Raw genomic sequence first — 17337 nt, forward strand, 5'->3', positions numbered from 1 at the left:
AAAGTTTTCTTTACTATAACATTTTCCCTCTAATTTCTCCTTCTAGGGCACCATTGGGTCACCAGGACCACCAGGGACAAGAGGAAAGTCAGGACCTTCAGTAGGTTTGAACCTTCACTTTGCTTTTTATGATAAGCACAGAGTCTTGGTGCTGTTACTGGTATTAGCAGAATGTATGGCATGAGGTGGATGCCTACCAGCTCTCTCCTCAGTCCTAGGGGATAGCAAGCCCATAGGTTTTCAGCACGACTTCCATAGACTGATTCTTACCCTATGTCAACAACAAAGCCATAAAGAAAACAAGTAAAGCTTAAGTTAAAAATAGACCTCTGAATGTTTAAAATGGTAATGGTCTTGCCTATGCCTTATTCTTTAGGAAGTGCTAGGCATTGTTGTAAGGATTACATATCTGATTTAATAGTCACAACAATCCTATGAAGTTGGCACTATTTATTTTATAGATGAATGACATTGAGACAGAGTTAATTAACTTGCATGAGGTCCCATAGCTGGTCAGTGGACACCTGAGTGAATGTAGGTAATGAGGAATGCCACAGCCCAGACTCTCAATCATGGCGCCATGCTGGTTTAGAGCTTCATATTTTAAGACTGTTTTAAGATGTTAATACTTGTCAGGCAGTGGTGACATATACCTTTAATCCCAGCACTCAGTAGATTGATCTCTGAGTTCAAGACCAGCCTGGTCTACAGCATGAATTCCAGGACAGCCAAGGCTACACAAAGCAACTCTGTCTTAAAAAAGAAAAAAAAAGTTAATGTTGTTTATAGCTATAAAAAAGGTATCATAGATAGGAAATTGGATGTAGAATTAAAGTACACAATAAAATATTCAAATGACATTTTCCTGAGCACTTTATTGGATTCTCTCTAATTCTGCCCCCTTCTCTCAGGAAGCAGGGATCTGTTTCAGAGTCTCACACAAGCCATTTAGTTAGTACCTTGTGAATATTTCTCAGGAATTACTTAATCCAAAGAATACTTTTTGCAATTTGTCAAATGGCATGCCAATGGGTGGCCTATTCTTATTTCCCATTAACCTAATTAACCATGTGCCCATCCTGCCCTGAAGTTGAATCTTGACAACTCAGCAATTCATAATAGGGCAGGAGAGTCGGTCAAGATGACAGGGGACAGATTAAAGGAGCTGGAACTAAGCCACAGAGACTCCCTGGTGTCTGAGGTGACTGATAAAGGAGGATAGAGCCTTCCTTTTTCTTCCTTTTTTGTATTTTGAAGATTTTTAAAATCCTTTGAAAGTCGTAAGAAGTGGCAGAACACAGTTACCTAAGTCAGGTACTAAACATAAACCCAATATTCTTCTCACCTGTTCTACAGTTGGTGGTGTAAGGATACTGAAGTCAGCTTCAGGCTCACATTGCTAAGTTGCTCAACCTTTGATCCAGTTCATATCATAGCATGCTTATAACAGGAGAAATGAGTAATGAGACTAAGAGATTAAAACATGGGTTTAAGTCCCAGCTCTGACACTTGACCTTCTATGACCTTCTATGATTCATCACAATGCCCAATTCCTTGTGTTTAAGATGAAAGTCAGATTATATTAGTGCTTATGAATACTTCTCTAGTTTAAGAGAAAGAGACTTTACTGAGCATTGCCGCTCTTTCTGTAGTCTAAGCTAAGAGAAGTCTGTTTTACCTCTAACATACTAACTTAATATTTTGTTCATAAAAGAAATCACAACAAATGCTAATAAAGTTTATTTCTGGTGAGGGATGAAAATGGTCGGAATGAGTTTTGCTGGTTCACCGTCCACCTTCCTGTACTATTCTAATAAAATAATTTAATGTCAGTGGGGATTCCATTACCAGGAAGATGGTTGACCTTTTGTAGTTTTACCAGTCTTTGAGAAATATATGCTTTGAGCTCAAGTCAGCTTAGACTCACAACTGACTTTAACAAGCACTAGGAATATGGCTCATTAAATAAACTGTTGGATGTGCAACATGAGGACCCAAGTTCAAGCTCAACAGTGGTGTGTGTGTGTGTGTTTGCAATCTCAGTGGTGGGAAGCTAAGAAAGGATGATCCTGGGGCTTGTTTGACCACCAGCCTACCCTACTCAGCAAGACCCAGGTCTCAATGTGGGGCCCTGTCTCAAAAGATAAGGTGGATAATGCCTCAGAATGACAAACAAAATTGACCTGTGGCTTACACATACACATGCACACACACACACACACACACACACACACACACACACACACACACGTGCATGTGCTCACTCATGCACACCCATATGAACACACACTTATGATGTATTAATGAAAGAACTTTTTCTTTGGTGCCTAAACTCATTTCCATCTTACTAATACCAAGATATTTGGCCTGTAAACCTTCTCCAGTAAGGATAGGAGACTCCTATTTTATGAAAATTGTTTACACAAAATCAATGGGCTTATCAAGAGAAAAACTGCCACACTTGGTGATGCAAGTTGGTGTCTATCTAAAAGCTTTGTCTGCTGCCATGGGAGGAGTGACTCTTGAGACTGTCTTCCTCAGTCCTAGCTTGGGTTTTCTGTCATCTTAGATTTTATTGGTTGCTATGATTGCTTACAAGTGGATCTGAGTTATAACGTGAAAGAATATTTTCCAGATGTAGGAGCAGCCTGATGTGGAAGGTGTGTGCATTCTGGAACAGGGGAGGTTTTGTTCGGCAAGTTCGGAAATCAGGGAAAGCTACCACTCTGGAAGGGTTGGGAACCCTCCTCCCCCTGAGCTAGAGAAAATAAAGACTATTGTAGTGTTCTCTCTCTCTCTCTCTCTCTCTCTATCTCTATCTCTATCTCTATCTCTATCTCTATCTCTATCTCTATCTCTCTCCCCCACCCCGTGTGTGTGTGTGTGTGTGTGTGTGTGTGTGTGTGTGTGTGTGTGTGTGTGTGTGTGTAGAGAGAGAGAGAGAGAGGAGAGAGGAGAGAGAACAACTCATAGGAGTCTGTTCTTTTCGTCTAACATGTGATTTCCCCAGCATGTTGAACTCAGGCTACAAGGCTTGGTGGCAAGTGCTTTGGCCTCTGGGCCATCTTGCTGCCCCCTTAACATTTTTATACTGGAAGTTTCCTTATTGATAGAGATTTACTTGACACTGCACCATTCTGAAAGCTACTTGAAAATTCTTCGTAAAATATTTTATAAAGGAAAATTGACATCCACAGGAAGATGGTAACTTAAGTTTTATAAAACAAATAATTATTATGAAATATTAGTACAATTGCTCCCCAATTTATTTTTTAACATTTGCTGTTCAGTTAAGTCAAAAGCCTGAGGATATGCTGTTTTTTCTTGGGTGCTTCGTTAGCGTCCTAATTGGTTTTTGCCACTAGAGGGCCTCAGTGAGACCCACCCCATTACTAAGAGAGGAGCTTGTCCCTTTTAGACTTAAGACTCCTTGTACACTGACTCAGATGGATTACAAGTTTGTTTCTGCCACTCAGAAATGAGCCTGTGCCAGAACCATCTGGATTCTAGTGTGGCCGTTGTTCTGAACGTCTCATGTCAGAGGCCTTCCCACTGCGAAAGGAGCGGGTCAACATGGGAAGCTGCAGTCGTCGCGAAATGGGTCCCCTCATGCTGTATCCTGCAACTGATGTTGTCTTAGGCCGTGTTTAATCAGATTAAAAGCTCACATGGAGGCTTAGAAAAAAGGCAGGAAACTCAGCAGTTTTCCTATGAAAGCGAGAGCTTCATACTCCTTCCCCTGGTCTACGCTGTTAGCCTGGACAGCCCCATGCCTTCCCTGGCCTCGGTGCAGACGCTTGCCCCTTCCATCTTCTGCCCAGCTTTACAGCTTCAATATGAATATCAAAATACCTTCCAAAGTGCTGAAACCAAGCCCTCAACATTTAATTCCAGGATCGGGGTGATCTGGGAATTGCAAGGACAGCCGGGTGAGGAACACTAGCAAGAAGTGGACAGTCCATCACTGTCACTTCGGTTAATTAGTGCTCATGATCATCCTCCTGTGTGTCCTGGCTCTGCACTGTCCAGACACTGTCTCCCTGAATCTTCACAATGACTGTGTAGCTTCATCATTGTCCTTCCTGTCCTTTTGATGAGACAAGGGAGATTTAGAGACACCTAGCCACAAGGGTTTCAATCCAGGTGAGTCACAATTATTCCATCAAGCCACTTACAGTAGCAAAGAGGAGAGAAAGTTTCAGAAGTGCCCTAGGACTCTGATTATAAAACGCAAACCCTCTTCTAGAACTCCCTGCTGCTGCTTTATTATCCTGTCTCTGGAGAAACATACACACACATATGTACACACACACACACACACACACACACACACATGTTCACACATACATGCCTGCACACACACACATGCACACATATGCACACACATTAACAGACATGCACATACACATACATGCTCATATATACACATGCATGTACGTATATACACACATATATGCACATATGCACATTTTCACACCTACACGTCTCTTGCCTGAGCCACCTGACTGGTGAATTTGTATAGCTAACATCAGCAGGTATGTATTGCACCACAGACATCAGATATAGGTAAGTTTCACAGTGTTGTGATGAGTGTGTGAAGCCTGAAGCCAGTGAAGGCGGCTGATGCTCTCGGGCATTGACAGGAAGTGATGGGAAGAGCGATCCAAAGACCTTACAAACTAAATCTCTGGAAAGTCGTCACAACTTCGTTTGACATGATGAATTAAATGCTGTTCAATTGCAAAATGCCGGTTTACACTTTCAGTTATGTTTATTACATTATTTTGATTTTTCCCTTCCCTTTTAGGGACAACCAGGCGACCCAGGACCCCAGGGACCATCTGGCCCTCCAGGACCAGAGGTAAGTCATTGATTAGAAGATAATCCATTTGAAACAAAAAAAATGATGAAAATTAAATTTCTTTTACAAAAACATGCTTTTCGTGAGAAGCTTGAGACAGATTCTTTCTGAAGTTTATCTATGAAGAGCAGTGTAGACCACATTTACCCCATCAGGGATCCTAAGGAAACAGGAAATTGAATATGAATTGAAGTTCACGGGGCCAGAACACTTTCAAGCTTTGAATCCTTTTCAGAATGACAATGGGAATTTAATCTAAATTTATGTTTCATATGTGCTTGGCCAGAAGGTACATGTGTATAATGTTTTCCAGACTGCTGACTTGTGACTGGGACCCTCACAGAGGGTCAGGTGTAGCTCATCCACTGGTGTTCCACATGTCTTAGGATTTGGGAACATTTTGTATTCCAGGGTTTTTATTAAAGATGCAAACTCTGGACTCTCTGCATCTTTATTCCAATGAAATCCCAGCCGATTTGTCTTTTGTGCATAGCTGGTCAATGATACAGAGTTAAGAATTGTAAACAAAATTGGAGTCATAAACTCCACAGAATTAGTAATATGAAATGCTTCCAATTCTTGCTAAATGCATGTATAATTTGGACTTCATATCTAGAATAAGTGCAATTAGGCTTATAGTAGACATATCAAGTTTGTTTGTATATTCCTTAAAATGTTGAGCTTGGCTTCAGGCTTGGTATGGAACCACTCTTTCTTGAAAGCCTTCTTAGACCAGAAGCTCTAAGGGTAAAATGTTCTTGAATTATAAATTGCAGACACTGTGTGAGATAAAGCTTCTGCATTTTCTCTTAGCTTCATAAATATACCCCAAGTCTAACTCAGAGTCACAGATGCAGCACAACGCCGAGAAAATAAGTTGACTTCTTAATAAGTAAACCAGAGCACTAACAACTCCCTAGTGGCAGAGCCCTAGGCAGCTTCCAGGACAGGACTGCACGATGGCTTCTCCCTCTGTGCAGACCACAGGTCTTAGCCCACAACGACTCTTCAGGGGTTGGTGATTTCTTTAGTTAACTGATACTATTTTTTTTCTAATTTACAACACATTCATTAATGACAGATCAAAATCAAACATTACGTTACACCTGGTTTTGTTGATAAGGAAGTAGTTGAGTGTGAAATGCAGCTGCATATTAATGCTGTCCTGAGAAGGACATTGTTTTGAACGAGCAATTAAAGCTTGAGGTTAATAAAAGTTTGTTATTTATATGAACCTCTCCCCTTTTATTCCATCAAGTTTAGTGGAAGCTTTTCTGGAACAAATAGGATTTGCCTGACTTCTTTCACCCAGGATGCAGAATCTAATTTAAACGAGTATTGTTCTTAGTCCACCTGCAAATGGCTGTAACTGGAGCTACGAGTACCATTTGTCTTGGGGAGGGCTGCTCTGACTCCTGTATCACTGTTATTTTAACGATCTTCTTTTGCATAAAGTCTTTCCCTGCTACCGCATCATCCAAAGATGTTCATTTTTCCTGTTTCTTTGAAATTTTGTCATTTTTCATCAATAGTTAAAACATTGTCCTCATTATCTTTGATTCCACATTGCTTAGGAGCGGTCCTGACAGCTAACTGCTCTGTTCTTCTTCATCACCTGCTTTATTTTCCAGAGATGTTAGCGGTAGTATCTCAAGTCATTTGGGGCAATTTAACGATTACAGTGTCTTCTAGCTCATAAACACGTGTTACATATGGGACTGGATCTGAGGCACTGTCTTGCAGCAGATGTGCTGGTCCTCCGGCTCTTACAGTTTTTCTCACCTCTCCCCACCCTTCTGCCTTGCTCCCTGAGCCTTGGGTATACAGGTTGTGTTGTTAGATGCGTCAGTCTGTGATGGGCACCCTACAGTCTGTTCTTCTCTGTGTTTTGACTAGTTGTGGATTTCTGTGATAGTTTCCTCTGCCAGAAAAAGAAGCTTCTTTGATGAGGGGTGAAGCTGCACCTATCTATGAATATGAGGATTTAGAATGCAGTTGGGACTTACACTCATTCTTCTGAACTTTAGACTTATTTTTATGATTGATTCCTTATGGGTTTCACACCACACACCCTAATCCTATTCATCTCCCTGTCTCTTCACATGTGCCCACTGCTCTTGCAACCTCCCCCCCAAAATAAAGTAAAATTTAAAACAAACAAACAAAAACTAACATAAAAAAGAAAAAAAAACCCCACACATGTCCTAGTGTGGAAGCCATAGTGTGATGCAGTGAGTCACACAGTACACCCTTTAGTCCATCCACCTTTACTTGTAAGTGTTCATTGCAATGAGTCATTGGTCTGGTTCAAGGCCTCTGGCTTCTGCTTCACTGGGCCCTCCCTGGGACTCCTCCTGGTTATTCTGTTGTTGCCCTGTGTCACAGAGATCCTGCAGCTTTGGGTCTGCATGCCCGGCTCCTTCAGGTTTCGGCATCAATTTTAGACTCTTTAATGTAACTAGAGATTCAAGAATTTAAAGAATGTTTAATAGCAAATCAAAGCTTAAAATGATTTTATTTTCATAATAGATGAATTTTCTCAGGTAAAAGTTCTTAGTTGTTAAGTTTATGTTTATCCCATAGGCTTCAAACAAAGATTTCTAAGCAAGAAAATGGAATTCTGGGAGATGAGCTTTTTGAGATGTGTGCATGACAACAGAGTAGATGGTTATAAAGGGGGGTTACAGGGAGACTAATTAATTCCTCTAATTACTTAGAAGGATAAATGTGGTAGAGCCAAGGATTAACAGTGAGGTTGAATGGCCTCATCTGCGAAAGGTTAAGGATGATTTCAATAGAAACACGGGAATATAATTTACAACATTTGAGCCACACAGTTCAGCTCAGTTAACTCTTGAGAGAGGGATATAACATAGTTTTTATACATATGCTTGACTAGTTGAGTGAAATGTGGGTCATTATTCTAAAATGGAGAGTAAAAGCAGCAGAAGAAAAAGAATTTCAAAAAAGATTTCTAAGCAAGAAAATGGAGTTCTGGGGCTTGATCATTGTTTTGAGATCGTATTTTGAGTGCCAGGATTAGACGTGGTGGAGGGTCGTATGAGTGCAATTGCCTGTGAGGCCAGAAGAGGGCGATGGAGCTCTTGGAGTTGGAATTAAAAAGGGTTGTGAACTCCCCAACCTGGGTGCAGGGAATCCCACTCAAGTGCTCTGGAAGAACATCAACACTTCTTCACCCCTGAGCCATCTCTCCAGCCCCTGGTTTATGCTTTTAGGAGGTCACTTTGGGATGCTGTGTGTACACCAGAGAATGAGGAAAGAGAGCCCTGAGAACAGAGAGAGGATTTAATGTCGGTTAGCACAGCTTGATGGCACAGCACTAGGAGTCTGGACTAGACAAAGTACTTGTTTAGTCCAGTGGGAATTGAAGTTTGACAATGAAATGGTGCCAGCTGCGGAACTATGACTCTCTTTGCAACCACTCTGGACATCACCATCACACCAAGAACTTGGAAAGAAATCTAGATGCTTAGGGCCAGCCCCCACAGTCCTGAGTTGGGTTCACTTAGGGTATCCCATGGGTGATTAACAGCAACAGTAACCACATTTATGTGGTATATATACACAATGGAATTTTATTAAGCCATAAAATGAAATCATGACATTTGTAGGAAAATGGATGGTAATGGAAATTATTATCTTAAGTGAACTACCCCAGACGTTGAGAGACAAATGGCATATTTTTTTCCCATATGCAAATCCTATTTTTATGTATGTGAGTGTGTGAAGGATAGGACAGGGAACTAGAGTCTAGACAATAGTAAAAAAAAAATTTAAAAAAAAAGTCTTAAGTGAAGGTTGAGGGGAAAGAAGAAGAGATGAAGAGAATTATAGGGTAAATGTAATAGGAGAGCAGGGTGGAGGCTGTGGAGGGAGACAAGGGCTAAGGAGAGTGTGGACAGATGAGCAAGAACTGAGTGTGGATGGAACTCATGTAGTAAAACTCATGATTCTGAGCGCTAATTTAAAAAGTAAAAACTATGATGAGAACAAGCATTTTAATCTTCCTGTTGTTTATCACTGAAGTACCATTTGTTTCAACAGCACACAACTGGTGCCAAACCAGGAAGATATTATGCTTTGGGGAGCAGCAGAGAATTCTTTCACTCTGGCTGGAAACTGTCTGCTCTGTGGTTCAGTAACCTTGTAAAATTATTGCTACCACTCAGTGCAGCAGAGCACGGGGACAGCATTCTACAGTGTTTATACTGTGAAGTAACGAAGAAAGCCACTAATAAGATCTGCTATGGAAGTCTTCCAGTACCATTCAGTCTGAGAGGAGCTGGAACAGGCCAGCAGAGAATAAACAGCTCTGGGAGGGCAGGGTGAATCTGACCTAAAGGCAGAAATTTTATAATAGCAAGAGGCTGTGAAGGATTCTCAGCTAGGACTGAGAGAAAACAAACACCTTTGGCTGGATACCTGAGTTGACTCTACATTTGATGAAGTATTAGTTTTTATTTACTTTTTTAAGATTTTAGGTTTTATTTACTATGTATGTGCATGCAGCTGACAATGAGTGCCTTTGGGTACCAACAGAAAGTGTCAGATCCCCTGGAGCTGGAGTTACAGGTGGTTGTGAGTTGGCCAGGTTGGTGCTGGAACCAAACTCACATCCTCTAGAAGAGTATCAAGCCCTCTAAAGCCCTCTCTCCAGCCCCTAGGTTTTATTATTTTGAAACTTTCATATCTGTATATACTCCTGCTTCCAACTCTTTCCCACTCCCACAAAACATATCTTGTATCTGCCTCCCAACTTTATTCTCTCTCTCTCTCTCTCTCTCTCTCTCTCTCTCTCTCTCTCTCTCTCTCTCTCCTCTCTCTTCTCTTCTCCCTCCTCCCTCCTCTTTCCTCTCTCCTCTCTCTCAGCTCTATGAGTCCAATTAGTGCTGTCCACATGCCCATGTGTGGAGTCATTCACTTGGGCACCTTCCCCCAAAGAAAAGTGACTCTGTCCCTTCAGCAGCCATCAGCTGCCACTGGCCTTCCAGCTATCGTGGGGGTGAAGGACCCCCTCCTTCCTCAATGCTGGAACTTTCTACCCTCTTGACCTTGTGCAGAGCCACAGCTACTATGAGATCATGCATGTAACAGACATGTCATGGCAGAGGCCAACCTTTCCTAGCTCAACTCCACACAGCTATGACACAAGGTATCAAGAAAAGCAAAGTTGACTTGAGTTAGTGCATTGAACTGCGCTATTCTTAAATCGTTACCCACATACAGGTTCCATGTTTGAAATACCACGAGCTTAGTGGCATGTTTGAATGGCTGAAAGTCCCTTAGCTTCTCATTTTCAAAATTGTCCTGTGGACACTCGAATTATTTTTCCCATGTAAAGTTTAGCATCAGTCTTATCTAGATTCATTAAAAATACCATCATTGTTTTTACTGGCTACAGTTTACACTGATAGATTAAAAGAGCATTGATAAAATTATGCAAGTGAGTCATCCTCTCCAAGAACAATGCCTATCTTTCATTTGCTCAAATATCCTTTTCTATTTTTTGAGGAATATTTACAGTTTTTCCACATGGTAGTTTTGCACAATTCTTTTAAAATGTATTCCATTTAAGATTTATTTTTTTAGTTTTTTAATTTTTATTATTTATCATTATTAATTTTGGTTCTTGGAGACAGGGTTTCTCTTTGTAGCCCTGGCTGAACTGGAACTCACTCTGTAGACCAGACTGGCCTCAGATTCAGAGATCCACTTGCCTCTGTCTCCAAGTGCTGGGATTTTAAGGTGTGCACTACCACCACCTGGCTCTATTTTATATTTTCATTGCAATTTTTGGTGGAGTTTCTCTAGCTTTATATTCACTAGTAGGCTTTTTCATATGCACATAAAGATCATTAATTTCCTAATGTTATTTTAAATTTTGATACCTTACTATTTCTTCTGAGTTAAACTTACCACATCTTCCTAGGGCTTTGCCACTGTGCTATCGTGTAGTTTGCAAACCCACACTATTTGAGTTCTTGCTGATTCTTGCACCTCTGACTCAATTCTCATGGTGACTGGCTTCATGACGACACTAATACCGTGTCAAAGTTGGAAATACTGTACGGCTTTGCCTGGCCCCTAAGCTCCCTGGAAATGTAGTGATTTCTCCTGATGTAAATTCAGGGATCAGGATTAAAGTTTGTATATATTTGACTACATTAAAAAACTATTGGGTTGGGGATTTAGCTCAGTGGTAGAGTGCTTGCCTAGCAAGCACAAGGTCCTGGGTTTGATCCTCAGCTCAAAAAAATAACAAAAACCAAAAACTATCAATTTCTATTTTTTAAAATTGGAAATGATTGTCACATTTGATTAAATATACATGCATATTACACATGTTATATCATTCAAGGCTCATACCTTTAATCCCAGCACCTGGGAGGCAGAGCCAGGCAGATCTCTGTGAGTTCAAGGCCAGCCTGGTCTCTAAAGCGAGTTCCAGAAAAGGCACAAAGCTACACAAAGAAACCCTGTCTCAAAAAACAAAACAAAACAAAAAAAAGAAAGCGTTTAGACAAATTCATAATGGCACATCTCCATCGTTGTAGTTTCATGAACAGTGTCCTTGGCCTAAACATCATCTGTAGTCTTCCTAGTCATGTTGAAAACCACAGCAAGTGGTTATCTTCCTATTGTCTCCACTGTTTGGGCGGTGTGTCATGTGGGGTTGATTTACAGTAGAGAACATTTAGGATTGGCTTCTTCTCACTGTAATATACGCTTGAGGTTATATTGCATTGTGATAAAGCTGTCATTCTGATTTACTGAACTTGATCCTGTTTTCTATTTGATCCATTGGTTGTTCACTTTTTAAAATATTCAATGTTTATATGACAAGAAAATAGTACTTTTATCAGATGTTAAGTTCTAGTCTATTAAAGCTTGCCTTTCCTTTTTGCATATTTACATTTGCTGTATCTTTACTTATGTAGAGTCTACTTGATCTGCCTAAGTTTAAAAGAGGGACTACACCCTTGGCAATCCAGTTGTCCATGGTAGCACAATTGGTCCTCCTTCTCTCCATCCTCCATAGCCACCTTATACTTTCTCATCCTCAGCTGGTCTAGGCATCTTACTGGTGCTCTAAGCTAAATTTTCATAACTAAAGGACACATCCCAGGAGGCCCCTAATTTTTCATATGTATTCCTTCCTGCTTTATTTTGTAAAAGTCATCACCTTGTTTATGTTTCTTAGGATCTGTTAGGCATGCTTGGAGAATGACTTTTCTTTCTGTTTGCTCATTTATGGCCACAAGAAGTTCAAAGAGCCCCAGAGGCAGCCATAACTTTAAAATTTCCAGGAATTTGTGGTGTTTCTTGTTAAGAGAGACACTTTTGGATGCCAGGACCTCAGACACTGTAGGGTCTTGGATTGTGTGACATGAAACATGAATCAGTATATCATTGAGAATTATGGTAAATAGAACCACACTTCCTCCAACTTCTTGGTCTTCTTATATCTTCACTATTTGAGGCAAAGTGCCTTGTAGAGGGTTTTTAATGAATACACCATGTGCCACTTTTGTTAAACCTTATTTAAAAGGCTGCTTCAGTGTCCAATGAGAAAGGCTGCCTCTGTTTCAAGACAGCTCAAGGCCAGAAGATTGCATCCTGGGCCCACTCTCCTACCATGTGAAACGGGCTCTGATTCAGAGGCTGTGATCTGTGGAATGGGATACTATGGATCAGGCATTCTGTATAGTAGAGTAGAAGCTTCAAATGCAGTAGAAGCAAATGGTTCCCATTGTAGGTGAAGACACTGATAACTGAGTGTAATACACTTATCACTAAGTGGCTAGTTGGCTTCCTGGGGGGATGGTGCCATATTGGCAAATGTGTTTGTCTCTATTGCTGACAGTTTGGACTAACAGCATCATCAGTAACTGTTATCCAGCTTGGCAAAGGGAAGTCCACTTTTCAGACCAACATATAGCCCATGTCTTTCTTACCTTGTCTGTTTTCCTCAGACGCTACCCAATCTACTACCCAATCTAGTCTGAAGTTTGCCAGTGAAGAAAGGCTAGCCAATGTCAGTTAGATGAGACATTGTGTGCACTTGATTTTTAGATGGTCTTTGATGTGTACTTCCTAGTGGGCCTTAATATGTGATACAAAATCCTTTGCCCTTAGTGCACTGACCTACATATCCCTTCTATGACTTCAGCTATTTACTCGTTTCTTCTCTTCTATGTCTCTTCTACTTGGACCTTTGAGCTCTACCATCCAGGAAGAGAATGACCCGCTAACCTGCTCACAGATCTACCTGTTAAGCAATTCTTCCCTCCCTGATGTAACTTGGGATGCCCACAGTTGTGTCATGAAATTGCTGTCCATCTCCCGATGACACCCACTGAAGCTGACCCACAGCAGATCATGCTCAGCCTTTTTTCCTGCTCCATCTGGGTACATAATTCTTGCCTTTCTGTTGCAGCATATATTGTCTTGTGTAAAAGATGATCTGATGCATCTCTGAGAGCTAACCTGGAAGTCTAGGCTATCTCCACATACAGTTTTTTTGTGCCCCCCCCCCCCTGGACCTGTTTGTATTCAACTGTGGTTATAGAATTTTCCATCTCAATTTGTGACTTGGCAATTCCCATTGAATTCAGGAAATACTGGGAAGTATTGGATGTAGATTCACTTGATACTTCAGGGTCAAGCCCTCTTGCTCTACCAAGACCTACTGACACCAAGTGTTATTTCCCAACAATCTTATTATTTTCAGCTGTGGATTACATGACTTCACTCTTGACTCCTAAAGGTAACATGCTTCTCTTCTGAAGATTGTCATGAGATATATTGCATCTGTCTGCATCTCCCACTTCTCTAATGCTGCAGGGTCTTCAGGAATGCTGCATTAATGGCAGAGCTGCATTGGGTTCCCCTTGAACTAGCAATCTTCAGAGTACTCAGTATATGGAAAAGAGTGGCTCTCCTATATATGGATGTTTTTGATCTCAGAGTTCAAAGTGGCCTATCCTTCCTTTTGGTGACACAATGTATAATAGTGTGCTTAATTTGTCCTGTAGGACAGTCCAGTACATTTATAGTCACTGGACTCATAAGACCTCAGAGAATTGGCCATCTCTTGAAACTTACTGAAGTTTATTCTCACTATCTGGAATATTTTTCATTCAGTATTGTATTACATGTTTAGTGGGTTGGGTTGTTGTTATGTAGCATATGCTAATAGTGCAGACTCCTTCTGACAGTATTATTATAGCAGAAGTCTAGGAACACAGGAAAGCTATAAGTGACTATTATCTAACCCACTTGAACACAAACTTTTCATTTTCTGTTATAATTATAAAGGAAAAGAATACATTTGCTAAATCAGTAACTACACAGCAAAGATGGGAAGTCTTAGTAATCTATTGTCACAATGACACTACATCTGACCCAGCAGCTGCAGCTGAGGCCGTGGTAGATTCCTGTCACTCCCTGGTGAAATAAACAGTGTTCTAATAGCAGCCTCCATCCCTGTATCTTTTAGGTCTTTGACTGCAATGTTGATCTCTCATGTCCTCCTCATCCTTATCCAAAACATGTATACATGCAAGTGTGAATACATACACACCAAATACATATATATGACCAAAAAGTATGCATGTGATTGACTGATTCTCAAAACTCAGAGTTCCACCAGACTCCTGTCTTTCAGCCTTCCCTTTAGATAATCTAATATGTTGTTCATTTCCAATAGATCTTTTAGGAACAATCACTAAAAATCAAATGCTGAGGTTAATTAAATTATGTCCTATCTTCAAGTAGTTTATATTTTAGAAATTAGTGGTCAATATGCCAAAAGTTTACTTGCACTGTATTTAATATTTGACAAAGTGAAAATTAAATAGAGAACCATTCTTTGAAAGACTAGGAACACTCTAATCTTTAGAGAAAATTGTAGTTTTGGTTTAAAAAAATAATAATTTCTTTCCTGGGCCTCCCAATCTCTCCCTTCTATCTCTGTTCTCTCTTGGGCATGGTTTCTTAGCCTCCATTCTCTGTCTCTGTCTGTTTCTCTCTGTGTGTTTCTCTGTCTCTGTCTCTGTCTCTGTCTTCTCTCTTGAGCATGGATTCTTAGCCTCCCAATCTCTCTCTCTCTCTCTCTCTCTCTCTCTCTCTCTCTCTCTCTCTCTCTCTCTTCTCTCTTTGGTATGAATTCTTAGCCTCCCAATCTCGCCTGACAGACTACTAGAACAAGGACTTGAAACAAGCCATGCACTTTCTCATTATGCAGTGGCAGGACAAATGATACAGGACTTGACAATTAAACCAAAAATAGAGTTCTTGTTTTAAAAAAAGAATATATATATATATATATATATATATATATATATATATATATATATATATAAATCTTCTCTGAGAAAAAAGGTGAAGAATAATAGGGTAAATGGGTAGATCACTGAATCTACTGTGAAAAGAAAAAGGGGAAGATATAAAAATGACAAAAGGTAAACTACTGAATCTATTATGAAAAGAAAAAGATAGGATAAGTAATGAAATTTTATTTTGTCTGAGTTTATCAAATGTTACTGGACTGGACATTGTCAAAATATACATAATGGAGTTTTTTGTCTGAATCTGTCAAATGTTAATGGACTAGACATCGTTAATGTAACTCTTGACTGTATATATTGTATATACTTATTGAATAGTTTTTCTTGTATTAGTCACACGCTTTTTTTAAATTTTAGACAAAAAAGGGGAAATGTGGTGGTATTGTGTTCCCCAGAATATTGTGCACCCTAATAAATTTATCTGGGGTCAGAGAACAGACAGACACTAGATACAAAGCCCAAAATGGTGGCTAGAAAATGGGTCAGAGCAAGCTTTAGCAGAAGCTGGGCAGTGGGGGTGGTGAACGCCTTTAATCCCAGCACTTGGGAGGCAGAGCTAGGCAAATCTCTGTGTGTTCAAGTATACAGCCAGCATGGAGACACACACCTTTAATCCCAGAAAGCGAGCCTTTAATTCCAGGGAGTGATGGCAGAAAGGGAAAGATATATAAGGCGTGAAGACCAGAAACTAGCAGCATTTGGCTGGTTAAGCATTTGGCTGGTTAAGCTTATAGGCTTTGGAGCAGCACAGTTCAGCTGAGACCCATTCTGGATGAGGACTCAGAGGCTTCCAGCCTGAGGAAACAGGATGAGCTGAGGAACTGGTGAGATGAGGTAGCTATGGCTTGTTCTGCTTCTCTGATCTTCCAGCTTTCACCCCAATAACTGGCCTCAGGTTTGATCTTATTAATAAGACTCTTTGATATTCATGCTACACTCTATCTCTGTTCTCTCTTAGGCATGGTTTCTTAGCCATCTCAAACAACCACCATGCTCTTTTCCTTTGTATAATTTGCCCTTCAGTTACAGCCTGTTTTTAGTGATGGACCAAATAAAGAGGTTTCATTCTGAGCAGTAAGTGATTGATATTTAAAAGTGATGTATTTCTCTCTCAAAGACATCTCCATTTCAACTTGGAATGGACACCTGAAACTAAGATAGCAAAATGTCTGTGATGATCCCATGCCCAGTGTCACATGTTCAGCAAGGAAAAATCCATGGATGACTGGAAAATTCAATACTCCTGAAGTTAATTATACCATGAGATCAGGTATCTGCTCAAGGACTGACCAACAGTTCTTACTAGTTCTTTACAGACAGAAAGCTCTGAGTCCTAGGTGTAGTTGCTGAAAGCCAAGAGTTTGGAAGCTGTCCTGAGTGGTGGTATTTGCCATCAGCATTCCTGGGAACTGCCCCTTGATAAAGGTTATCTGGATAAAAATCCCCTTAAAATACTCAAAATATATCCGCTCTTAAAGTCTGACTTAGTTCCATCAATTTATGAAGTCATTGTAATAATGAAATGGAGATCTATGCATTTCTGTTCCTCATAGAGTAGTATTACAGATATACTTTCAATAGAAATATATAAGTGATATTCAGGAATTTTTGCAGTGTCTCTAGGCATAGTAGCATCAGTCATGAGCCCAGCTCACACACAGGCTGCTAAGATGGTAGCAGGAGAGTGAGGGTGTTTGTTGATTCAGCTGTTAAGTCCCCTGGGCTGTTGCTCTTGCCAAGTATTTGAGTTTGTGATGCTGGTTTTAGTAAATGGGGCCAGCTACTTATCACAAAAGTGAGTCAAGGCCACTAATCAAGGAACAGGGCCAAGTAGTGGGTCCTCTTTGTCTATCCGGGTGGTCTTCATTTGAAACCAAGAATAGTTTGGCAAGTCTGTTAATATCAAATAGAGGTATTCTATTGCATGTTCCTTTCACCATTTCAGTAGACTCAACTAGAACAAGCCAGCACCAGCCTGTGGCTCCTATGTTAAGGATTATGTTAATGTAATAGATTCCTTTCACTTAAGTCAATTACTTCCTTGATATCTTTGATGATTTGGATTTGGTTAAGAATTTGTTTCTTTAGTTGTCATTTTTAAAATGG

At 40.3% G+C, this 17337-nt stretch overlaps 1 protein-coding gene across 4 annotated transcripts in view; it reads left to right on the forward strand.

Moving 5' to 3' along the window:
- The window catches only part of Col24a1 (collagen type XXIV alpha 1 chain), a 259667-nt gene that overhangs the window by 75822 nt on the left and 166508 nt on the right, over window positions 1-17337 (forward strand). For all 4 annotated transcript variants that reach the window (XM_036190194.1, XM_036190198.1, XM_036190196.1 and 1 more), the window contains 2 exons: window positions 47-100; window positions 4808-4861. In XM_036190194.1, the coding sequence (XP_036046087.1) occupies window positions 47-100; window positions 4808-4861 (108 nt within the window). The remainder of the gene's footprint in view (window positions 1-46; window positions 101-4807; window positions 4862-17337) is intronic.

Source organism: Onychomys torridus, chromosome 6, assembly GCF_903995425.1.
Source record: "Onychomys torridus chromosome 6, mOncTor1.1, whole genome shotgun sequence".
Taxonomy (NCBI): domain Eukaryota; kingdom Metazoa; phylum Chordata; class Mammalia; order Rodentia; family Cricetidae; genus Onychomys; species Onychomys torridus.